Source organism: Schistosoma mansoni, chromosome 5 (assembly GCF_000237925.1).
Source record: "Schistosoma mansoni strain Puerto Rico chromosome 5, complete genome".
NCBI classification, from domain to species: Eukaryota; Metazoa; Platyhelminthes; class Trematoda; order Strigeidida; family Schistosomatidae; genus Schistosoma; species Schistosoma mansoni.
This window is the reverse complement of record NC_031499.1, coordinates 432,371-458,769: the sequence shown is the minus strand read 5'-3', so window position 1 is coordinate 458,769 and position 26,399 is coordinate 432,371. Positions and strand designations below refer to the sequence as shown.

The following is a 26,399-nucleotide window of genomic DNA, read 5'->3' as shown; positions in this document are numbered from 1 at the left end:
AATTCTGATAAACCACATGAGTTTTGTCTTCCAGATTCTACTTAGTTGAAAACTACCTAATGCAACCAAACTGATTTATATATTGTTAATTCTCAGGAATATTCAAATGTATAATGCCTTTCGCATCATTCAAGAATATCCAAAAACGACTCTCCAAAATCCACAAAGAACGTTCCCAAGTATGCCGTGTTTTACCCTTCCGAAATATTTCTTTTTCTTTAGCCTCAATGTAGACACCATCTTGGTATACTACCGAAAAAACAGGATTTCCGTTTAAGAGCCAAGTGAGATTGAATTACATATATCACTTTGGTGTTTCAGGGATAAGGAATCAAAAAGTGCTAAAATAAAAGAGTTAAGAAGTAAAGCTTTAGATAAAAACACGGACGAATTTTACTTCAATATGTGTAATTCTCGTTTTGATGTGAGTTATCTACATGAAGCCTAATCTTATTATTATTCATTTAGATAGAAAAAGGGCATATTCCATTAGATGTGGAAAAAAGTTATTCAGATTCTGAAATCAAATCATCATTTTATAGAAACATTACGCACCTACAGTACGAATTACAAAAAGAAATGTCCAAAATACATCAACTTGAGTCGAAGACTCATTCCCTGCAAAGTGAATCACAGAATCCTTGTTCAAAGAAGACTCCCAGACATATTGTTTTTGCGGAAACCTATGGTGAAATAGTTGAACTAAATCACAAATATGCGGAGAAAGTACAAGTGGATGAAAATACTTTTGGTGAAGTGTCTTCCAGTGACCCCTATGTTGACGACATTTATGCTCAGCGTTTTAATGCTTACAAGGAATTATCTGAACATCTAGAAAGAGCCAAACAGTTGAAATATCTTTTACGTCAGCATGAGGCTAAGAAAAGTCTTATGGTATGTTCGTCTTCAAGACGTATTCATTAGTTGATATTTGAGCCAGTACTTATTATATTCCGTAGTTCCTACTGTATGGATGGATGACCTCAGTTGTAGTTCTAAATCCGTAGGTTGATAGGGTGTTTGAAATTATCTAATAACTGTTAGGCTAAGAATTTAGAACTATTTAAAATTATTTAAGACTAAACAAATAAATTTCTAACTCTGAATTACTTTTAAAATAAACTAATACACAGATCTTTGTATTAGAGTTAGCACGCGTGCATATAGTTTAGTTAGGATTCAACTTTGTATAATCTATGGAGGACCAATAAAATGCATATAGATAACAGAATCGTCATCACTAAAAGAGGTCAGCTGGAAACCACATACGATTTGGTCATTAACGCCTTCAGTGACATAAAATTCAAATTAGAAACGGATTTAGACAATAAATTACTGTTCTTAAGTCTGATGATCACCAAAATCAGTGCTGAAGAAACCGAGCATATTTTAAAGTAGCTCATGCCCCCAAATGCCCTGGTACGGCCGAGAGTGGGGAGAGTCCGCTCTCCCTCTCGAAATGATCTCACATGGCCACGCGAATATATAGCCTCTGCCAGGGAAGTCCTACTCACTGCCTTCTCGTGGCGGGGGTGTTGTTCACGAAAGTGAGAGGACGAAAAGCGAATGTCCGGCGCTCTAACCGGGTTGGTGGATGTGGAGTGTCCACCTAGGGGAGTTGGGAAACCCTGATTCAAAACCAATGGTACACGTGGGCTCCAGGATCCTGATGGAACAAATGGCGTATGAACCTATTGTTGGTCACTGGCTACCATGGGACTGCATCTCCTCACGATGCTCCACTGCCTTGTGGATCAGACCTTTAGGTCAAAGGCTCCGGGTGTGGGCCCCTAAGAAAACCACCTGTTCAGTCTGGGCACCTGGGCAGTATCACAGCCCTCACACAAATCAAATGAGATTTGTGGGGCGCATATTTATCTGGTGCTTCCTTGTACCAATATTTATGTGTTTAAATAAATAAATAAAAAGTAGCTCATATTAACCAAATTCTCGATTACGTCAGCAAAAACCTAAGGACTCCAAAAGTGATATCGTTGCATTGTGCTCATAACGAAGAGAATGACTCCACAACACACACGATGTTGTCTAAAGAAGGACAAAGCGCGCTTATTTATTTGGAAACTCAACTCCAGTTCCATCAAAGCATCCTTCAAAACAAGGATAACAATAAATGTCATGCAGTGTTGCGCACCTACTGATAATGGGAGCTAAGGCGAGAAAGATTAGCCGTATGACCATTCAGTCCATTTTAGAGACAGCAGCAAGGCGTCCAGACAAATCAGCAATGACAAAGCAACATACCAAGTGATGCACTGAATCTAAACAAAAGTGACTACAAAGAAGCTCCACGTTTGCTTCGAAAAGATTTGGAAGCGACAATAGGTACCAACAAACTTGAAACAGGGATACCTCACTAAAGTACAGAAGGAAAGGAGTCTTAGTAAGTATGAGAACTACAGAAGCATCACACCACTATCAGTTGCAGGCAAAGTGTTGCTGAACCGAACAAAAGGTTCTGTAGATCCACAACCTCGAAACCAACGGGTTGAATTTTGTACGAATTTGTCGTTTGTCAACCGAATTGCGACGCTGTAAATAACTGTCGAACAACAACTTATGTGGAAATCGTTGCTATACATCAACTGGTCATGAGAAAGCGTTCGACATCGTTTATAGGGAAACCGTTCGGTATCTCATTTTGTAAACTAATTTTGGAGAGCATTAGTGCAACTCTTTGTGTATGCGAGGGTCATTTATGGCGTAGGCGAGATATCCGTCTAGCAACCAAAGGACGGGTTTACTGTGCAGCAGTTCGTTCCGTCCTACTGTATGGCAGTGAAACATGACCGATAAGAGTAGAGGATATTCGCAGGCTACTAGTATTTGATCACAGGTGCCTTCGAAGCATTGCTCGTATATCCTGGGACCACCGAGTAAGTAATGCAATTGTTAGGAGACGGGTACTAGGTAAGAATGGCAAATCGATTGATGAAGTAGTGAAACTTCATCAGTTGAGATGGCTGGGACACGTGTTACGTATGCCCAACCACCGACTGCCCCGACGTGCAATGTTTTATGGTGTAGGAGTAGGTTGGAAGAAAGCTAGGGGTGGCCAGACCAAAACGTGGCACAAGTCGATGAAGTCACTGACAATTGGACTGAGCCATGTTGGTAGGTGTAGACTACCTGGTTGGGATTCGCGAGATGATAGCAATGGATGGTTAGAGACCTTGAATGACATGGCTCAAAATCGTTTGCAATGGCGAAGGTGCATCCACTCTTTGTGTTCTACCAACTTCTAATCTTCTGAATTCCTCATGTCTCTATCTTTTTCTCTTTCCAAATTTATTTCACTGTAATATACTCCTTCAAACCCTAATCTTTCGGATTACTGTTTATACTCTTACTACTTCTACCACTATGGGATTTGAATCGACAACTTCATCTCTGTGCTAATGTGGTATGGCAACTCGAACTGATGTACGTACGTACGAAGTTCTACGTTGTGACCGACTGACTGTATGCGAGGGATTTTCTTCATGACCATAATACAACGTAATCTCCCTTGAAGCTAGTATTTTCTGTTGAGCTTAGGTCCAATGGATTTTATTCATTCGAAGCAATGCCAGATTGTATCTTATTTCCACAGCTATTTGAATGGTCCTCTCAGCCTTCAACATTGTGTGACATTTCGCGTACTCGCACATTGTTCTGGTTGATAAAGAGAGGATCGACCTCATGTTTTCCGAAATCTCGGCTTTCACTATGAGGGGTCCTAACTTATCCAAATAAAAATTCTTCAGCTGTCAGAGCAGTGTTCAAATGTTTAAAGTAATTTTTTCCGGATAGCATATCTTATCAAGATTCTTCACTACGGGATGAAGTTGCTTAGTCCATGTCCAACCCTTATTTATCCATGTTTGGGACTAGTAGTTATCCTAGAAGGGTGTTGTCCGGAATTATACCGTCCTTTGATAGATAGATGGACAGAATCCATGCAGTAACGGGTAAAATAATGTGAAGGCAAAAGTATTCCTTAAGGTAATACAATTAAGAACCACTAAAAACGAACTAAAACAAAAATCCACAGATTGCTTTTCACGTCATCATAAGTACTACTAACGTTACTGATTTTCGGTCTGTTATATTACAAACACCAACGACCGATACTCCATGTCTCTACTCAATTAAAAAGAACAAAATAAGGCCTCATAAGACAATGTCATATTTATCTAGCCGTCTCGTTATTTTACTTCACTTTGGAATAAACTGTTATGATAAGCTTATGTTTCAGTGTACCTAAATTCATGTGTAAAACACTGATATGGTGGGTCGAGCCGAATTCAAAGTACTTTTTTTCTATGAAAGTAAATATTCCTTTTATCGTACCTTACCATCTGAAGTGTAATTTATTTTCCACTAGGCAAATTTAACCAAAAGAGCGTACAAAACAGTTTTCAAAGGAAATAAGACAGCGCCTCCCGTTTATGAGTTTGAACGTGTCCGGGATCGATGAACACTTGGATTTTGTTTAGTTATCTAATTTGTGCATTTCATTGTGCTTGATATATGTCCAGGAACATCTAAAAAAGTTTTTCAATATTTGACTTAGTGTTTCCTAGTTAATCAGCAGTAGTCTGCTCACTTGGCATCTTGTTAGTGTTTAATCCCGTAACTGAGAACATTAGCATTACCTGATCCCTCAAACTGTTGTAATGAAGGGAATTCTGCACGAATCCCGTAGATTTTATGGTCGATTTGAATTCACTGTGGTCAAATTTTAGCTACTCACAACACCTGAGTTGCCGACACGACGTCCTGATGAAATTTTTAAATTTTATTGCTCATAAATACTAGTAAAACTGGGCACCAAAATAAATATGAGCCACACAGATAGATGTGTGAATGAAAGTCAGAGAATGAGAATAGCATGTAACAAAGGTTACAGCTCCATTTTGAATGGAAGGAGAAAAATTTTTAGTTAGATATGTCCCTCCTGCTTCTATATGCATGTATAAGAAGACTATGTCAGGGCCGCCACTGTCTCCTATTCTGATAATATCTCGAGCTACTAAGTTGCACCAGAAAGTCGCGATGGACCTGTAGGTGCTATTTCTGTACAGCTTTTTTCATACTGCTGCTTGAAGTCATAACCTAACCATCTCACTGCTTTTACCATTTAGCGTCGGCAAACAACATTCGATGTTGAAGTCTCTGGGATGACATTAGTAACATATTTCCAAGTCATCGAGGGCGGTGTTTCAACAAGGTGACACCGGTTGAGTTATCGTCACTGTAAGTAAACATATTTCCGGACCCTCTAGATTACTGGTACTGTGTTGTCACTGGATGTCATAAATCCCTCAGAGATAACGATAATAGAATTGCTGAAAGTCCTCAACTCAGAGAGACCAGACTTCACAAAAATGTAGCAAAACTGCTCTGATCGGCATTTTGCAGCCAGACTAAGATCACGACGGCGACAAAGATGGCTCAGATTAACAAAAGGCTGAACCCATCTGTCGCCCCACCACAATCTCATAGAACTCAGCAGGTGCACTGACTTTCCGACCATTCTTAACAACTCAGCTTTGAGAGTAAGTATAAACGTGCTCCTACACCAGTCTTAAGAAAGTAATGTAGAAGGTGCAAATACATGCCATAATTATGGACACCTATTAGTTCCCAACCTCCCTGTTTTCGAGTTTTCCCCAAAGTCTGGGGGTTTTTGTGCCATTTCCCCAAAATAGGGAGATTGGATCCGGATAGGTTGTGTACATAGCGTTCAATATGTTAATAAAATTCTCACACATACACCTCGATAAATAATCACAGTCCTGTATTGTGAATCGAAGGTGACTATGATGTCAAGAAACAACAATCGCTGGTCTGCAATCATCGTGTATCTGCTCTGGTACTAGGCAGGATATAATACGATAAATGTATCTACAAGCTGATCGCAGCCACTCTGCTTCCCACAGAGTTTGGAAAATTGTGAATGTGAGAGGATTCAATAGATTTACCCCCTGATACTTGTATAATTTATGTAGGCCCTTTGTGAATATTAGAATGGAGGTCACTTCAATTCAGGATGTTAGAAAAATATCTGTCCTACAAGCATTTGTAATCATCTTTGTCGGCTCTCTGATCAAACGTTTACCTCATTCGGAAATCAAAAGACAAATCAACTAAACGGTAGAAACAAGTTTTTTGTACAATAATGGGAGACAACTATGTGTAAAAATGTTTAACACGACCGAGACACTTCACGTCTGTATGACCAATGAATATGAGTTTTCCCAGGTCGGTTACCAACCTTCCAACTAAGCCCTGATTATTACCGGTTATCACAAACCAGAGTAGATGGGGGTTGTGTTCGAACCTGTAGCCTAATCTGTCAAATCAAACCTTAATAGCGACACTTATAATGACCTAGTCGTCTATAAAGGAGTGATTTAACAAGCGACTGATGTTGCATTGGAAAATCGACACTCTAGGTGACCCATCAAAAGCATATTGTTACAAAATGTTATTGGTAATGAGAACTGTCATAATTACCTTTAGGAAATTATGACAATGATTAGATTCTCGTTTTACTGTGATCTTATTGCTATTGAATTCAGTGTCGAGTAAATGAATGAAGTCATCACTTCTGTACAATGTATTACTAAAATCCAATTAGATAAATCTCAATGCTCGACTTAATGTTTTTCGCCTAAAATGGTCGGGAAAAAATGCATCACACAAATGTTTCTGTAGATATAAACATGATATCCAGAGTTATGTCATTGAGAAAATAACATTTAATATTCACTACTATTGAGAGGAGGTTCCTATATATGCTGGATGTGAGAAATGAAGTTTTATGAAAGATCTTATTGTTGTGTATGGTTCTAGAATTTGGTATCTTGATGCGGCCTAAATCACAAGGTCTTTTCTCAAAGGTCCTCAGTATGTCAATTAGAAAGTGACACGATCTAGGTCAGTAACTGACAGTGCGCTAGATACAGCCGTAAATAAAAGACGGTATGCATTTTATTTGTAGCAACAGTCACAATCAATATTATTTATAATCTGAATGCTCTTACATCATAAGTATGAGCGATTGACCAGCCAGTGCTTTAACCTGAGGGAATACGATGTTAATCATCTGAATATCATTAAAAAGAATGCAATTAGAAGTTGTGTGAATCTAAGCATAATCAACGTAGTCTCCGAAGTGACATTAACATTTAGTATAATTGGTGCCAACATCCCTGGTGGGTCATAAGTTGCAGCCACAGTAGTTGGGATTCCCCATTTCTAGGTATAATAACTTAAAAAGCAAATTAATCATCTTCAATGTCCCGAAATGTACTGAGAGTAAATTTAACATGAGGCTCTCAAGACTCATTGACTGCATGACTTGAGATCATTTGTCTAGTAACCCTAATTCAGTTATTATCCAGTTTCTTTGATGTGAGTGCTGTTTGGTCTGAATCTTGAATTTTCATAACAATTGAGAGACAAAATTCTCCATCATTTCGTGCCAGGTTTTTTTTTATTTAATCATATTGATAACTAAATTGCATGTTACATCTCATAAAGGTGAATACATATTCTCCCAATAGTTGTCAAGTCGTGTATCTCATCGATATCACTTCGAAAATCAATTAATGTTGAAATAAGTGGTTTCAAATTAGACAACGATCTGGTGCAAAAACATGGTTGTATCATTATTCACATAAAGCTAAAATCATTCTTAATAAGTATGGAGTGGATTTTGTCAGTTATTTTTATAAATCAGTTTAAATTATTGATGAAGATTCTTCACGAGGAGTAGAGTCTATGCTGGTAATCCGTAACAATATTAACGAGGAATCATTAGTTTCTTCAAACATATTGTTATAAAGCACAATTCCTTTAAGATGATAAACGCTTAAACAGTATTTTGTTGATTCCGTTTGGTGTCCTTCTAAGGCCAGGTTATAAGGGGAGAGTTAGACATGGAATTAGCAACTCCATCACGTGGAAAAGAACTTAAAGATGTCACAGGTATTTGGATTTTGACAACACCGTAACCAGTAACACCAACCTAGTCAAATCAGGAGTCCGAAATGAAGAGGTCCGAGTACAGAGTTGATAAGCTATCGGTATATTGAGAAGTGACTAATATAGGCTGTTTAGCGGTTGTGGATGTGAAGCAGGGCGCACCCACTTATAATCTCGTGTGGACGCGTGACCGAATGCCTATGGCTAGATTAGTCCAGTAAGAACTAATGCGGTCAGCATCAAATGTCGGAGACTTACAGAGCTATTGATTTTGGGGATTTATTTACCACTACAGATCACTCCCCCTCTATTGGGGGGTAGTAATGACCCTAAGATGTGGCCAGCCAGGAGTTTAAACCCAACGAGTTTGTCGTTGGTAAACACTCTTGATAGCTGGGTTTGTTCAGCAGCATCTGTCCGTCTTTTCTTACTATAAGGGAACATATGGTAATGTAAAACAGGTACAATGGGAATTTCGGTTCATCCTAAACTTCTTGGTTTTTCATTTTTTCCAGCCATCTTAGAAAAGAAAAAAAGATATGTGAGTGCATGTTGAATTGCACTCGTACATGAGTAAAGACACAAAATAGGCGAAAAAGGAACATAAACTCACATACATGCGTTTTGTAAACATACATTAGGGTAAAAAACGATTTTCACAGAATGTTTTTGTGTTTCTTGAAAAGATATAAATATACACATATACGCAACAAGAAATCTTGTTTTTTCTGAATAAGAATATATATATATATATATATATGGACATATTAAAAATAGTTTGCTTCTGTTCTTGCTTCTGTTCTTGATACAATAATACAAACAATCGAAACGAAATGTCTTATGTGCGGTAATCGTTTAGGTGTTCTGGAAACCTTACTCTTCTTCCAGAACGCGCTGTTTTGAGTCTGTTGTCAGATACCACCGATCGGTGATTATCAGGTGAGGTGTCGTAATTGTGAGCCTTGTGCCTTTCGATCTTACATCAGGAAAATCGACATAACTCGGGTTTCCTTCTAAATACTCTGCTTTGATTCGATTGATGCTGATGCTATCGTTAGTGCCGTTCTTATGGACTATATAATACTTAGGTTCGCACTGAAGAACTTTGAAGGGTCCTTCGTATGCTGATTCGAGGAGTCGTCGATGTGAGTCTGGACGTACGAAGACATGTGTACTATATCGTAAGTCAGGTTGAACGAAAACATCAGTTGACTGAGGTCGAATAGAAACAGGTTTAACTGAACGCATTGTGTTTGTAAGCCTGCTCGTGCAGGAGTTTAAATCCATGTTCATTGAAGAAGACGAAGGACCTACGAATTCTCCTGGAAGTCGGAGTGTCGTTCCATAAACGAGTTGAGCTGCAGTGTATCTAATGTCAGCTTTCACTGCATTGCGAATACCTAGTAAGACGGGTGGAAGAGCATCGGTCCACTGTGAACCGTTTGCAGCTGAGTGAAGCTTTAGGCTGTCGATGAAAGCGTTCCACCAACCTGTTTGCTTGTGGGTGGTAGGTGGTCGTTCGGAAACGAGTGATTCCTAATAGTGTGGTCAAACAGCGGAAAAGTCCAGATTCAAGCTGGCGGTCTGTAGTGATGGTTGAAGGGCAGCCGAAATTTGCTACCCATCGTTCGACGAATGCGCAAGCCACTGATTCAGCAGTAATATCCTTAATAGGTCCTGCTTCAGGCCATCGAGTGAAACGGTCTACGCATGTTAAGAGATATGAGTATCCATTTGAATCGAGTAACGGTCCTACCAAATCCAGATGAACATGGTCGAAACGAGCATCAGGAGTTTTGAAAGAGCCTAAGGGACATTTGTTATGCCCAATCACCCTAGACTTCTGGCAGCTCACACAGGAGCGTGCCCACTCCCTCACGTCTTTATTCATACCAGGCCAGCAAAACCGTTCTGCCATAAGCTTGATGAATACACGATCACGTGGATGAGAAAGATTGTGCAACGTATTGAAGACGCTGCGTCGACAATTTTTCAGCACGATTGGACTATCCCTACCTGTAGATGTGTCTAATAGTAAGGTTCCCTTACCTGTTCTCATCTGTTTAATGCGCAGTTTGAGAGTTGTCGAGGATAACTCGTGCTGAAGATCAGTGTCTTCTTTTTGAAGCTGAGCGAGTTTAAGAAGGTTGATTCCTTGGAAACTGTTCAAAGATGTTATACGGAACAAGGCGTCTGTGAATACACTGTTTGCTCCAGAAATGTGTTGTATATCTGAAGTAAACTGCGAAATGTAGTCCAGTTGTCGAGGCTCTCGAGGTGAGTACTCATGTGGAGATGAGCTTAAAGAGAAGACAAGAGGTTTGTGATGGGTGAAAACAGTGAATTCTCGGTCTTCATCTGATTGCTGAAAGTGCCATACAGCACAACACATGGCCGAGAGTTCCATGCCGAACTATAATTCCGGTGGTATCTTCAGTACTATACCTCGATTCGGTGTCTAGCAACCGTCTTGAGAAGTATGCCAAATGTTATCAGGTGTGGTTAACCCATTTTTGTAAGGCCCATCCGATCAAATCAAATGAAATGACAATTGCTACTGGAAATACTATTCTGGCTTCAAATAAAATTCAGACAATTCACATTCATTTTAAAACATCCGTTTTATTTTTTTATACTACGTCACTTATGTATTCCCCTTTGTGTACTCTAAGTTTTAAACTTATATAGTAGCTCGCCTATGGTGAAAGATCTCTCGTATCTTAACGATCTCGAGTCACTGCCTGGTCGAAAGTTGAGGGCTACCAACTGTGCGCAGACCAAAACCTGTTTCTGACTAGCACTAACTACCGGCACAGTCATCGCCCATGTGCCACATGGTCTCTTCCTCTGCATCTCAACCCTGGACTCACGTTGATCATATCGCGATCAGCTACCGCTGGCGTGGTTGTGTACAAGACTGTCGCTTCTTTTGGTGTACTGTGATGTTTAGGAGTATTTGAATTATAGTATAAACTAGTAATCCCAGAAACAACGCAATTTAATCAAGAAGGATTAGATGAACACGAACGCATGTATTGCACTTGGAATTCAAAATTAAAGTCATCAATACGAGGGAATCATTGGTTCATTCAAACACCACATCCACCACAGCTTAAATGAGAATCCAAATTTCTGCGATCAATCGTACCTCTTCTCTTTAGGTTCATCACTTGTCTGCCCAATTGTGTAATAGATGTAGACTCTGTACGATCTAGAACATACTCATTAGTATTAGAATTACCAACCGAAATTGGAACAGACCCACCTGATTCCTGGAGTTGTATGCAATCATCATGTCGTTTGTGTAGTGAAACCACTGACATCTACAATTTGCATCATAGACTTTCCACCACTATCCTCCCGCACTAAATAATGTAGGGTCCTTACGTCGCAATGTTATAACCAATTTGACGTTACTAATTTGCATTATCTTCTTATATCTCACACTTCGATTACTAGATGAGAGTATTTGGGGATAAACAATGACACGTAATTTGAGGCATTCCATCATGTGACTTTGACTTGCATAAAAATTATTATGCATATCCTTTTTGTTATTCATATAAGAATACACAGATAAATATTCACTGATATATGTAATTAACACAGGTGATTCATCTAGGCTTGATTCACTTGCGAATCAACCAAATGGAAAACATGCATCTGCCTCATACTCATTAGGATAATCTTGGACTTGATCTGGATTTTCTACCTGTGAAAACTGGTTCTCTGATTGCTTCAGGAAAACTTTCTATTCCCTCTGATTTACCATACCACTGACCAGGGATTCTACTCGACACATATTGGTCTGAAGAATATCCAACAACTGATACAATAACATCAATGTTGATGGTCTACAATATAATATCAGAGTTTGATTTTTCTGAAATATTTCTCTCAAACTTATCAAGAGTTTCATTAGAGAATAATGGATCATTAGAAGAATCAGCATCTACCAAAAATGAGTCCGGTTTTTCATCATGATTTGACTCGTTTAACACTTAATTCTCAGAGTTGTAAGAAATCTCATCAGAAATATGTGAATTATTACTACAAACCATATCTGGTACAATAACCTGAGAAATCCGACAAAAAGTTGGTTGGTTAGGAACTTTTATCTCGAAATGATTCTGGGTTTCATTCAACTCTGGGCTGTTATGTGACGTTATATCGCTTCTAGAAGTCTTGGATAAAGATAAGTGATCACTGGGAACATCCAACCTAATAGGATCACACATTTTACATTAGTTTCAGCGAAATGAACCTTGATATTACAAACTGACTGAATATGTCCAGTTTTACCACATTTAAAGCATTTAGAATTATGAAATACACATGAACTACAAGGGTGAAACCTGCCACAGAACAAGCATTTACCAAACTTGTGCTCATCTTCGTGAACTGTTTCACAACTTAATGAATTGTTATCTGAATAGCCTTGATTACGTATTGGACTGCGACGACGTAGTAAAGCAGTGAAATTCCTGATGTTCTGGCGAGTTGTTTCATCGAATTTTTCTCCCTTACCGCATTCGAAATTTTTATACTTTACATGACCCATCAGTAGTTGTTTTATAGTTGCATAAGGTAGTGAAATGGGCTTGTCTGGAAATGCCAGCATTTATTAAGCTGTATTCTTCTTTTCCGATGAACGTGTAGATGGCGTCGAGTCTCGATTGACTATGGCCACCATTACATGAAGATTACGCGACCGAAAACGACTTGGTTCCTTCGATAGGTCGTAAACCAGAAGGCTGTAATTGGTCCAGATAAGGTGTATTTATTGGTGATCTCGTGGTATCGAAAGAATACCGAGATGTGCCAAAGGGTACAGGCAAAAAGGCATAGCGCAAGAAAGTTCGAACGAACAAGATGGGCGACGGAACGAAAAGTGCTTTTGATACGGTTAAATAAAACGAGTACAGTAAAACAATCACGGATACAATTGCTTATAATAATAATTGTTTTCATTATACTGACGATACAACGGATGTTCTAGTTTTACAACTAGCTACCAGTAGCACCTTCTATATTCGATCGTTCCGAGTCAGATAGAAATCAGAAGTCAGACGAGAAGAGGCAGGAAAGATATATTTGATTCGTTACCAATATATCGAGGACCTTTTCTATAAGCTGGCTAATGAAACGTAGGAGCTGTGTCCCACGCCGTGTTGAAACGTGATCTGGTACGGATGCATGACCGAAAGCCTTCAGTTAAACAAGTCCACTTAAACAACATGGTCAGCATCCAATATCGAACACTTAATGAGCTATTGATTTTGGGGAATTATTTACAGCTACAGATCACTCCCCCCCTAGTGAGGTAGTGATGCCCCTAAGACGTGACCAGCCAGAAGTTTAAACCCAACGAGTTTGTCGTTGGTAAACACTCTTCTGATAGCTTGCTTCGTTTAGCAGCGTCTGGTCGTCTTTCCTTAAACTATGGGACCAAAATGTACAACATAGCAATAAAGAAATATAGTACAATGAAAAATTCCGGTTTCTTGCGAAACTTCGTCGTTCTTTTCCAGCCGTCCTGGAAAAGAGGAAAAATAGAACGTGTGAGTGCATGTCAAAAATACACTCGTACTTGCGTAGGGAAACAAGATGAGCGGGGAAAAAAAATGAATAAACTAATACACTTACAAACAGCGTTAAAGCGATCGGGAAAAAAAATGGTTTTTTTTTTATATATATATATATAAATATATATATATACGCTCAAAAAAATAATGTTTTGTTTTTTTTTTTGGTTTTTTTTATATAAATAAAAAAAAATGAGCATATTAAAAAAAAAAATTTATAATAAACTATGAAAGTGTAATTCAAGATAAAGCTTATGTCCTACGTGCAATATTCGATAAGATGTTCTGGAAATCTTACTCGTCTTCCAGAACGCGTTGTTTTAGGTTTATCTATTGTCGTTGGCGAAGTATCAAGTTGTGTGTCGGTTGTCGTGTAGGGTACTACAAGTGTAGTAGCTGTGTCGTTTGCTTGTACCGAAGGAAAATCGACGTAGCTAGGGTTTCCTTCTAGGTACGCAGCTTTGAGTCGATCGATACTGATGCTATCGTTCGTACCGTTCTTATCGACTACATAGTACTTAGGTTCGCGTTGAAGAACTTTGAAGGGTCCTTCGTATGCTGATTCGAGGGGTCGTCGATGTGAGTCTCGACGAATGAAGACGTGTGTACTATGTCGTAATTCGGGTTGAACGAAAACATCAGTTGATTGAGGTCGAGTGTGAGCAGGTTTAACTGAACGCATAGCGTTTGTAAGCCTACTCGTGTAAGAGTTTAGATCCATGTTCAATGAAGAAGCTGAAGGATCCACGAATTCTCCTGGGAGTCGGAGTGTCGTTCCGTAAACGAGTTGAGATGCCGTGTATCCAATGTCAGCTTTCACTGCATTGCGGATACCTAGCAAGACGAGTGGAAGAGCGTCTGTCCACTGTGAAACGTTTGAAGCTGATAATGAGGCTTTTAGTTGTCGATGAAAACGTTCTACCAACCCGTTTGCTTGTGGGTGGTAGGCGGTCGTTCGGAAGCGCGTGATTCCTAAAAGTGAGGTTAGACAACGGAAAAGTCCAGATTCGAACTGGCGTCCGCGGTCTGTAGTGATTGTGGAAGGGCAGCCGAAATTTGCTACCCATCGTTCGACGAAAGCGCGGGCCACGGTTTCAGCAGTAATGTCCTTAATCGGTACTGCTTCTGGCCATCGAGTAAAACGGTCCACGCATGTTAGGAGATATGAGTATCCGTTCGAGTCGGGTAAGGGTCCTACCAAATCTATATGGACGTGGTCGAAACGAGCGTCAGGGGTTTTGAAAGAGCCTAAGGGACATTTGTTGTGTCTTACGACCTTAGCTTTCTGACAGCTAACACAGGAGCGTGCCCACTCCCTCACGTCTTTATTCATGCCAGGCCAGCAAAAGCGTTCGGCTATAAGTTTGACTGTTGCACGAGCACCTGGATGAGAAAGATTGTGCAACGTATTGAAGACGTTGCGGCGATAATGTTTTGGTACAATTGGACGATCCCTACCTGTAGATGTGTCACAGAGTAAGGTTTCCTTACCTGTTCCCATCTGCCTAACACTTAGTTTAAGAGTTGTCGAGGATAACTCATGCTGAAGATCAATGTCTTCTTTTTGAAGCTGAGCGAGTTTAAGAAGGTCGATTCCTTGGAAACTGTTCAAGGAGCTAATTCGAGACAAGGCGTCTGCGACTACATTGTTTGCTCCAGAAATATGTTGTATGTCTGAAGTAAACTGCGAAATGTAGTCGAGTTGTCGAGACTCTCGCGGTGAGTACTTGTCTGAAGATGAATTTAAAGAGAAGGTAAGAGGTTTGTGATCGGTAAAAAGCGTGAATTCTCTTCCTTCGATGGAATGTTGAAAATGCCGTACAGCACAATACATAGCTAGGAGTTCCCTACCGAACGTGCTGTACCTAGATTCCGCGTCTAACAACCGTCTCGAGAAAAATCCTAGAGGTTGCCACGAGTTGTTAACCCATTGTTGTAAGACTGCTCCGATTGCTGAGTCGGATGCGTCTACTGCGATACTAATGGGCGCTTGAGTGTCCTGATGAGCAAGCAGGGTTGCTTTAGCGATGTGTTCCTTAACTGTGGGGAATGCTTTACGGGCTATGTCGTCTAAACTAATTGATTTCGCATTTCCACGAAGCTGATCGGTTAACGGTTTCATAAGGGACGCGCATTTAGGTATGAACCGTCTATAGAAACTTACGAGTCCGTTGAAAGTTCGTAAGTGCTTGATCGTGGTCGGTTCTGGGTAATCCAGAATGGCCGCCACTTTGCTCCTAAGGGGTCGGATGCCTTGGGCATCAATAGTGTGTCCTAAGAAGTCTAAGGAGTTAGTCCCGATTTGGCATTTCTGAATGTTGACAGTAATGCCATGCCTTTGGAGTCGATCGAAAACAATGTCCAGATGCTTGAGATGCGATTCTCTGTCCGGACTTGCTATTAGACAGTCATCAACATACGCATGTACGAAGTTGAGACCTCGGAAGACGTCGTCTATAAACCTTTGGAAGGTTTGAGCCGCATTTCTTAAACCAAAAGGCATTCGTAGAAATTCGTAAAGACCGAAAGGAGTGATGATGGCGGTTTTAGGAATGTCGTCAGGTGCCATCGGTATTTGGTTATAAGCCTTAACTAAGTCGATTTTTGAAAAAACAGTTGTACCTTTCAAGGTAGCTGTCAAATCGTGAATATGAGGCAGCGGGTAACGATCGGGAATGGTTTTAGCATTCAGACGCCGATAATCACCAGTTGGCCGCCAATCATTGCTGTCCTTTTTAGGGACCATGTGCAATGGGGATGACCATGGACTATTCGATGGTCGAATTATCCCTAGGTCCATCATGTGGTCGAATTCGTTTTTAGCTAACCTAAGCTTCTCGGGAGCGAGTCTTCGAGCTTTCGAAAATACAGGTGGTCCTGTAGTCGAGATGTGATGTGTAACATTGCTGGTTACACAAGGTAATTTCGATTGCGATTGGTATATCCCGGGGTATTTGTCGAGTACTGATTGGTACAAGGGGTCTATGGCGTGCTTAATCGTGACTGGGGATAACCTGCAACCAGAACAAGGAGTTACGCAAACGGATAACTTAGTGTTTCCGTCTATTAACCTTCGTGAGCGTGTGTCGATGAGTAGATTGTGGTGTTGTAACAGGTCTATACCAATGATTGGCATAGAAACATCTGCAACAACGAAGATCCAATGTATGGGTTTGCGTAAACCCACGTTAAGGTAGACGTACCTTTTACCGTAAGTAGCGATCGGTTTTCCGTTTGCCGCCTGTAAACTTAAAACAGACTCGCGAAGTCTGTCGTCGGGATTTGCTGGAAGAACGCTAACTTCTGCGCCAGTGTCGACGAGGTAGCGAACTTTCGTAGTCACATCCGTGACATATAAGAGGCGGCTGTGTTCGCCGGCTACGGTTGCCGTTAACGCGTGCCGGCTGGGAAGTTTCCCGAACTGTTTTTCGTGTCACTCGATTTTGAAGTCGGATAATTGCAGGGCTTCCTGCAATTTCTAGAGGATTTACCGTACTGGTTGTGATACCAGCACCAGTCGGGATTGTCTGTCTCTCGTGGTCGAGAGACAGATCTCTTACGTGAAACGATCCTACGTGAGGATTTTGACCGACTACGGTCATTACGAACTCTAAGATATCTTGTAAGCGTGTGACATAGTCCGGCCATGTCAGTCGAGGTCGATTGGGGTTTTTCTTTGATAGTAAAAACCTCGGCCTTAGAAAATTTGGTGATTTCCAAGATTCGATCGGCAGATGCAGCTAGTTCATCTATGGCATTGTTTTGAAATGAAACAAGCACTGCCTGCACCTGTTGAGGGAGTTTAGACAAGAAAAGTTGTCTAAATAGGCCATCATCGAAAGTTCGTTGGCCAATGACTTCTCTCATTCTAAGCAACATGTCCGTCGCAGAACCATGTTGTAAGTCGATATTGTTAAGGAGTTGGTCTAACCGTTGTCGATCAGTTAGGTCTCCGCGTTTTAAAATCGATAGTTTAAGCGTTTCGTAAGGTTCGGGAACATCATTAGTAAACATACTAGGTGTTACGTACCTGTTAAACTCGCGCGGTAACGCCTTAACTACCGCGAGGAAACGTGTGCGCGAGTCCGTGATTCCGTGCATGCAAAAATCGGCTTCTGCATAGCAGAACCAGGACTCGATATTGTCGGGCCAAAATGGCGTTAACTGAATCGAAATAGGGGGAATAGACTTTAACTTAAAAACCTTGGGTGAGTGATAGTAATATAGTATCTATATAGTAATATAGATAACGAAAAATGTCTAATTAAAATATATCCGGAAAAAAAAAATTCGCGAAAAAAAGTATATCACAATATATAAAATTCAAATAAAGAATAACAATAATAATATTCCAAAATGGAACAGACTCACAGTATATTGACTTGGTGTACCAGATCACGTCGGTCTCACCAATGACGATGCAACGGATGTTCTAGTTTTACAACTAGCTACCAGTAGCACCTTCTATATTCGATCGTTCCGAGTCAGATAGAAATCAGAAGTCAGACGAGAAGAGGCAGGAAAGATATATTTGATTCGTTACCAATATATCGAGGACCTTTTCTATAAGCTGGCTAATGAAACGTAGGAGCTGTGTCCCACGCCGTGTTGAAACGTGATCTGGTACGGATGCATGACCGAAAGCCTTCAGTTAAACAAGTCCACTTAAACAACATGGTCAGCATCCAATATCGAACACTTAATGAGCTATTGATTTTGGGGAATTATTTACAGCTACAATACCAATCGCGTTCTTGTCGAGAAAAGCAGGTTACTACAAACGTAAGGAAATGAACCACAACATTAAAATCCTCACTATCTTCCTTGGTTATAGCCCAGATTCCGAACCTCTCCATGTAATCCTTAAAAGCATTTAAATCTGAGTGTATATCCAACCGTTTCATCACAGGCTCAGCTAAATGAGTCCATTAAAACTAATGTGGTCAGCATCTAATGTCGAATACTTACAGAGCTATTGATTTTGCGGATTCATTTACCGCCACACTTGTATTCTATTTTTCAATGCGTTTTCAGCTAATTCATATTAAGGATGATCAAATAAATTTAGTTTGTCCATTGTGTTAGTCAGTATATATCAGTTTCAGCGATCTGTTTCTTATGTTTTATTCATCTCCCTAGAATTATTAACTAGGTAGAATCAATCGTCTATGGATTTTTGAAGGCAATAAATGCCTATCAACTAGAATAGTTGGTATTTTGTCTGCGATTTATTGTCTGTAACTATTTGTATAAAATGTTGGCTAGTGGATAAGGTTAGGCTTTAATCATGAAATTCAGCCTAATGGAGAAACGGTTATCAACAAGTAGTTATTAAATTACTTACAAGAACGAAGTGAATTTTTGCTTTACTCATTTAAGAACTTCTCCAAATATTCATTTATTACTTTGTAAATTTGGTATTTATTGCAGTCTTGTTAGTTTATAATACAACTAAAATATGCTGTTTAATGTTTAATAATTTCCGTTTTTTGGGTTTTATGTTACTTTTTATTCTTGTGAGTGAAAACCAACTAGTATATTCATTACATTTTAAAGTAGAATATATAACACAACTATGTTATCTCTTATTGACAATACGTGATTTTGATCGGAACTGTTTTATTTTGACCATAATATATGGTACCAGAAACGGAATTAAAAGCTTTGTCTTGGATGCTGTGTAATGTATACCGTTTAAATGATATGAAAAGTAAAAATTAAACCTAAAAATCAGGTCGTGATTTAATGGCTAACAAGTGACCTATAAAGACGATATCCTCTAACCGTTTAAGACATCTAAACATGGTATTTTTCTTTTAATAATTTGTATATAAACATGTTATTTTGTTGGATAAAATATCTATTCCTCTGTTCAAAGGTCTTATCTTTGTTACCAGCTTATCAGGGCTTGGATCGATAATTCGGTTACCTGGTTAGTTGGTAATTGGCCACACCGTATCACTGTAGTTTGGCTATGGACCGGTATTCTATTTATCCATTTTTACAACTATAAACTCATTTATTCATTAATAACTGAAAATCACTTACTCGAATCAGTAATGATTATTAGTGTATACTCTAAACAACTGACCATTGCATTCTTAACATAAATGACAAAATTAAGCTGGTCACGTCCGGCATACTGAATAATCTGGTTTCTAAAAGAAATCCCTGCAACATATTGTGTTCTATTTCAGCTAGTTTTTTTTTTCATTCATTATACACTGAAGATTTTGAATTCTTTTTTTATTTTCAATGTTTTACCTTAGTAGTTCATTTAAACCATTAGCTAGAATTCAAGCTTCTTGAAACATTCTAGTTGTACAACTAATAACGATTGACGGTTGGCAATTGACGAATTCTGTTAATTTGTATAAATTAGTTACTTTTAAATCATTTTTTTAAAATTTTACTTCTCAATTTGTATTGCTGATTAAATGCACTCTATTCAATGAATTAAAACAATAAATTATCTTAATTTAATTACAATTTATTAGTGCATAAATTCTGACAGATCACTTGAACTTTGTCACAAGAATAGAATATTTAATAAGAAAAGTATCTATTAATGTTACTCGACTTAACTATTCACACTGATTGTATTATGTAATATAAGAATTCGATCAAATAATTGATTATTCCTTTGGTTAGATATTGTTGTTTAGATAGTTACAAAATGAATTGAATGTGTGTGTGTGAATAAGCCAATATTATATCAAATGATAGTATACAGTATTAAGAATTCATTATAATCAAACTTAATGGAGAAGCCTCAAAAATGTATAAGTTACAGTACTGAAGTTTTGACTGTTCACCTTGCAAATGAAGACTTTCATGCTCGCTCTTTTTGTTAAAGACGACAAAATTTACAAGACTTTATTATCTAATTCGTTGATTGAAGTTAAAAGAGCTTATTTAAAAAATCAATTCATGGTGACTTTTTCAACTTCAAACTAAATGGTATTACTTAAGTCGTGTTCACACAAATCAGTTCAATTTCTAAGCACATTAAAACTTACTTATCTATTTAACAAACCACTTGGAGAAATTCGGTAGTATTTTCACAGAGAGAGAGCTCTACTAAAAAGTAGATTCTCAATAAAGGACTGTCGGTAACCCCGAAGCACTTTATATCCGTAATGTCAAGACTTGAGAATTATCAGCAGCTCACACCTTACTTTACTTACTAACTTACGCCTGTTACTCCCAGTGGAGCATAGACCACTGACCAACATTCTCCAACCCACTCTGTCCTGGGCCATCCTTTCTAGTTCTATCCAACTTTTGTTCATTCTCCTCATGTCTGCCTCAATTTCTCGGCGTAATGTGTTCTTGGTCGTTCTGCTTTACGGTAATTTCCAGCGAGTTTCTTTGTTGTGTCATACAGTTGTTTCATGTTTCCTTCTCTTGCAGCCTTTTCCGCTGTCATTGATAAATCTTCCACATATTCACGTTTGACAGTTCTGATGCTACTTTTCACTTACTTGTTTGCTTCTGTGTATTCAGCTTGTGTCTTGGGTTTTTTCTGCTCTTATTCGGCTGGTATTGATTGCTGCCTTCTTGTTCCACGTTTCTTCAATCTTCTCTAGTGTACCAACAGTGATCCATCCCTTTTGATGGTGATTTTTGTGGCCCAGAACCTCATGACATTTTGAAGTTATCGCCTCTTTTATCCCTTCCCACTTGTTTTCCATGGTAGTTCCCTCTCCATTGAGTAGATCATGAAAGGCCTGGAACTTATTATTGAGGGCTATCTTGAATTTGTTGAGTTTGTCAGTATCCTAAAGAAAAGCCGTACTAAACTTTTGTGATGTTGTCCGCCCCGTTGTCCAATGCTTCTTAAGTTTTAATTTCATCTTGACGACCAGCAAACGATGATCTGATGCCATAACAGCTCGTCTCCTGGTTCTCACATCCCCCATCGTCCTCTTGAACTTTTTGTTGATGCAGATATGGTCGATTTGGTTCTGTGTAGTGTGATCCGGTGACGTCCAGGTGGTTTTGTGAACGAGTTTGTGTGGGAATATAGTGCCGCCTATGACCAATTTATTGAAGCACATAAGTTTGCAAATCTCACCATTTTTGTTCCTTTCTCCCAGTCCATGTCGTCTCATGACGTCTTTGTATTTAGTGTTGTCCATTCCAACCTTGTCATTCAAATATCCAATCAGAATGGTCAAGTCCTTTGTTGGGCGTTCCTTAACGATTGACTGCAACCTATCGTAGAATGATCTTAAACGTCTTCATTGTAATCGTGGGTAAGGGCATAGCATTAGATGAAGTTCATTGTAATGCCTTCTTTCTTTGTTTTGAAGGAGGCTTTGACAATCCTGGGTCTACGAGATTCCTATACAACCTGCGTCCAATGTGTTTCACTGATTCCAAATACCTCCATGTTGTATCTTTTCATTTCTGCAGCAACTTGGATGGCTCTCCTGGTCTCCTATATTGTACGAACATTCCATGTACCTAAATAAATGGTTGCGTTGGTTGTCAGAAGTGGTAGCGGCCCCGTGACTTTCACCATAAGGCGTCATAACTCTTCTAAATGAATATTTTCTGACTTCCAGGGCAGAGTTTACATGGTTTGAATAATTTTGTTGATTAGCGTTTTATTAGCGGGTTAGTTTTCCACGGGATGGGGTCGCTAACCCCATGCCTAACCCTCCTCCTTTATCCGGGCTTGGGACCGGCAGTAGCCCCCCGGAGGGGTTACAGGCGGAGCTAGCTCACACCTACTAAACTAAATTTTAGTTCTCGAGGTAGATAGGAATCCGCTTAGCTACTGTGGTAAGATTGTCTTGATAACCTCAGCGCTCTTTGAAGCCGGATTATCTGTTATCGTCATGAGAAGTACTATAAAGAACAAATATACTTAATTCCGACTTGATTGGTTTCAAGCATTGTGGCATCCTGTTGCCGTTTTAAGATGTTATTGGCACTGAATGTCGCTAATAAACATTGTGGGACTTTTCAATGAAGTAGTTTATGCAAAATTGTTTGATTTATAAAAATCAAGGGGCCATCAACGCGCAAAATTATACAATGGACCAATCGATATCAAATCGGAGACTGCATAACACAACAGAGATAACAGTCAAACTATCGGTGTGTGTGAATTCAAAAGCAGAAGAAAAAGAAACAACATTAAACATATGATTTACAACATTATTTATTTGTCAATAAAAATAATCGCTAAATCTAAGTCATTAATTGAACGTGTAGCTTTAGAAATTCTATTAGGAAATGCTTGGGACATCGATGTCAATTTTATTATGGTCAATATATTTTCACAAGAAGTAAATCATCTTTGTCAGTGGATGTCTGTCGATAGAAAAATGAAACCATTTTCTTTCTTTATTCATTAACGTTGGTCATTCAATGAACAAAATAAAATGAGTCTGAAGTGCTGCTCGCAGATCTGGTTATTATTAGTATAGGTTATAATTTTTTTTTTACCTATAAATGTAGTGAAGACAGATTATTTACTCAAAAATTATGCATTTATAAGAATGTAACATTTTTTAAAAATTCTTTGACCTAATGAAGAGACTGAGTTGGCTTCTTCGAGAAAATGTTCAATACAAAACACTGAAATTAGATGGCAATACCCAAAATATGATATGATGGAAGTACAAAGAAAGTATCTCGAACTCACTAAACTGTAGTGAAATGAGTTGAGTATGTTAAGTATTAACTGTATATTTCAGGCGGTCAACGACATGTATAAGTGGATGTTATTAATAAGCCTATCTCAAAATTCTTTAAACAAAGATTTATCTTAAAGTCTAAATTAATAAATCTTATTATTATTATTATTATTATTCTATGAATTTCGCCACTGAATAATCAGTATGACGAGAAGTATTTTTACAAGGAAGATAGTCATGTTTACATATATATCTAAATCGAGATAGTTGAAAAGCAATCAAGTTTTGTCTTCATCTTTTATCTTGAAAATTGAAAAGATTTTAACAATTTTTTTGTTATGAACTAAATCCTTAGTATGTTGAAATAACAGTATGTATTGACAATCGAAAGTGGAATGCCCGGAGGCGAAAGGTTAGGAAGATCAAAGAAAACGAGAACAGAGAGTGATTGGTATGAAAACGAAGGAACAACAAAGTTTGGGACAACTGGTGGATACTTTGTAAATGAAGTATTTACTTTATGGTTCTAAGATCTTTCCATGATATATGGTAAGGTTGCATTCAAATACATTTGGTTGTCCCTGCCTGTGTTCTCGTTCACTACAATATTACGCAGAATATAAGAGTTTAGTTTTTACAATCACAAAGATCATTAATCTGTGGAACGAATTTTAATTTAGCTTTGAAACCAAATACAAAAATTATTACATCTGGCAACAAATGCAATGAGGAATCTATTCTATGATACTTTTAGCCTACAAAACTAATGCGTATTGTTAGCACTCAAAAGTAAATCAGTGTAAAATTTAAACATTTCTGAAATGAAATTAATTACTTGAATCTTGCCACTGCAAAACAATAGTCTTCAAGTACATTGTACTCGATTTTGTAACATTAGAATGAAGACAGATTTAAAATGACTTTAACATGAGCTAATTTGGTTTATAACCAGTAAGTTGATAATTCAAACATTCTATGATATGCCTTATTATACACTCGTTACAACGAGACATTTAACACTTACGGTTATGAAACTCTACGCTCAATTTACTGATGAGGTGGAAACTTCATACTGACACTCTGACATTTGAGTTGTACATGGTCAACTTATTAGACAAATTCGAAATCCTCATAAGATTTGAATCAGTATTGGCATGACAACCGGCACTAATAAAGAGGCTAATTTGCGTTACTAGGTTTTATTGATAGGACCAGGTGTAAACAATTTAAAAGACTCTTTTCCACAAACCTCGTGGTCTCCTTTATTGTTGGTAACTCACTGTCTGTTAGTTCATATATTCACGGGCTAAACATTTTATGAACTGTATTTGGATTATCGAATTCCTTTATTATTAGCTTAATTTACAATTTGAATTTGAATGAAAAATCACATCATTTATCTCGTTACAAAAAATCTCCATGTTTGCTTAAAAAAGTATTGAAGTCTGTTAAAACAGCGTCATATAACATACTTGTTATGATAATCAGAAAACAGCTGATGATAGTTTCCCCCCCCCTGATAGCAGTGACTAAATTATTTGTAAGAAATGATGAAGACAGCAGTATATTACTCTTCCACAGTGTGAAGTAACCACTTGTATCAATTTCAGTGGTTTCCAGATAGACAACAGAACACTACTATATTCCTTCTTAAGCAACTAGACTGGTATATTTGTTACGAAAAAGTATGAGTTAAGTAAACTGGTATCTGAAGTGGCAATCAAAGGTTATACGAGTTCGGATATATTTTCGTTACCTAAGCAGCTATCCCCAGTTGAATGTCTGTGACAGTCTCAAGCAGATTTCGATTGTTGATTGAGAGCTTGGAGAATTACAAAAATTGAGAAAGTAGTACTGAAATTTCATGGAGAATAAAGAGGATAGAGATTAGTATAGCCATTAGGTTCATATCCAAGGACACGATTTGAAAGGGCAATAAATATCGTTGTTGGTTTGTGAGAACACCTTGTGTCACATATTGAAGACATCCAGCGGATTCAGCCTCATCAGTAAACCCTTCATGAAACAATGTTATGAAATCTATCAGCTTATATCCACCAATTAGTAATGGTAGACCATGCAGCTCGTGCCAGGTAAATTATTAACGTTCATAGTTCAGAAAAAAGGTGCATATTGAGGAGATTATTCCATTTTATTTCAAAAAATAATAACCATTAGCTTCCTTTTTAGAACTATTCATTTTAATATTTTAAAAATATACGAAAATCACCGTGGTTTAAATGCAACTCAATAGAATCACTGTCTACCCTGTTGAGTAATGTGATTTCTAATATATAATGGAGCACATATCTCTTCTGACCCACAAATTTTACCAAGATAAAAGGTTTTTTTATTAGTTCCGTCCAACTGCCCTCATCTTGTTTACCTTTCTTCATTAATCATGTCACCTAAGTTAGTTAATTAACACTTTAAAACAAACAATGTGGTGGTGTTTACTCTCCAATAGTTATCAATGAAGTGAATTTAAAAAATACTATCGACATAAGCTTTGTATTTTGCAACATTAATTTTAGTTAGTGATATTATTTTATGGACAAAATGTTATTATCTCAAGGGGGTTTTGTGGAGGTCTTAGTAATTTAATAGTTGAATTCATGAGTCGATTGAAGCTAGACCAGCATGAAAACCTGGAAGCACTGGGCGGCTATTTCGTCCGAGTAAGGACTCCGCAGTAGTGCGCATCCACAATCCGGCCTCGCGGGACTTGAACCCAGAACCTATCGGTCTAGCGGTCTAGCTCCAATCGACTCATGAATTCTACTGTTAAATTACTAAAATCTCCACAAAACCCTCTTCTGATAATAATCATCATGTGCTCACTAGTGAGTGGCTTCAAGGGGTATTTCCTGAGGTTCTAGAGAGAAGCTGCGACCAGTAAGGTTCAACCAGGTCTGTTGTGAGATGGTAACTCACTGAAGACAATAGCGGAATTTCATGAATTGGTCGAAGTTAGACATTAACACTGTTGAATGCCGGATCAATGGTCTAGAGATTAATCTTTTGCGCGCGAGACCAAAGGGTCTTGGGTTCGAGTCCCGCGGGGCGGGATCGTGGATGCGCACTACTGAGGAATCCCATACTCGAACAAAATAGCCGTCCAGTGCTTCTAGGTTTTTCATGGTGGTCTAGCTTCAATCGACTCATGAATTCA

General features: G+C 38.5%; 2 protein-coding genes across 2 annotated transcripts; one reads left to right on the top strand and one right to left on the bottom strand.

Annotated features, from left to right (window-relative positions):
- The first annotated feature begins 13 nt into the window (after nucleotides 1-13).
- Smp_026190 (hypothetical protein) lies at nucleotides 14-4,567 on the top strand. Its single transcript, XM_018797548.1, has 5 exons — nucleotides 14-179; nucleotides 223-284; nucleotides 322-424; nucleotides 469-894; nucleotides 4,385-4,567. Exons 1-5 carry the CDS (start codon nucleotides 114-116, stop codon nucleotides 4,475-4,477), a joined length of 750 nt encoding a protein of 249 aa, XP_018652579.1. The 5' UTR covers nucleotides 14-113; the 3' UTR covers nucleotides 4,478-4,567.
- A 13,734-nt stretch (nucleotides 4,568-18,301) lies between these two features.
- On the bottom strand, nucleotides 18,302-18,481 carry Smp_202780 (uncharacterized protein; the record flags this gene model as incomplete). The annotated part of the gene is made up of 1 exon (XM_018797547.1): nucleotides 18,302-18,481. The coding sequence occupies one exon, from the start codon at nucleotides 18,479-18,481 to the stop codon at nucleotides 18,302-18,304; it is 180 nt and encodes a 59-aa protein (XP_018652578.1).
- Between the last annotated feature and the right edge of the window lie 7,918 nt (nucleotides 18,482-26,399).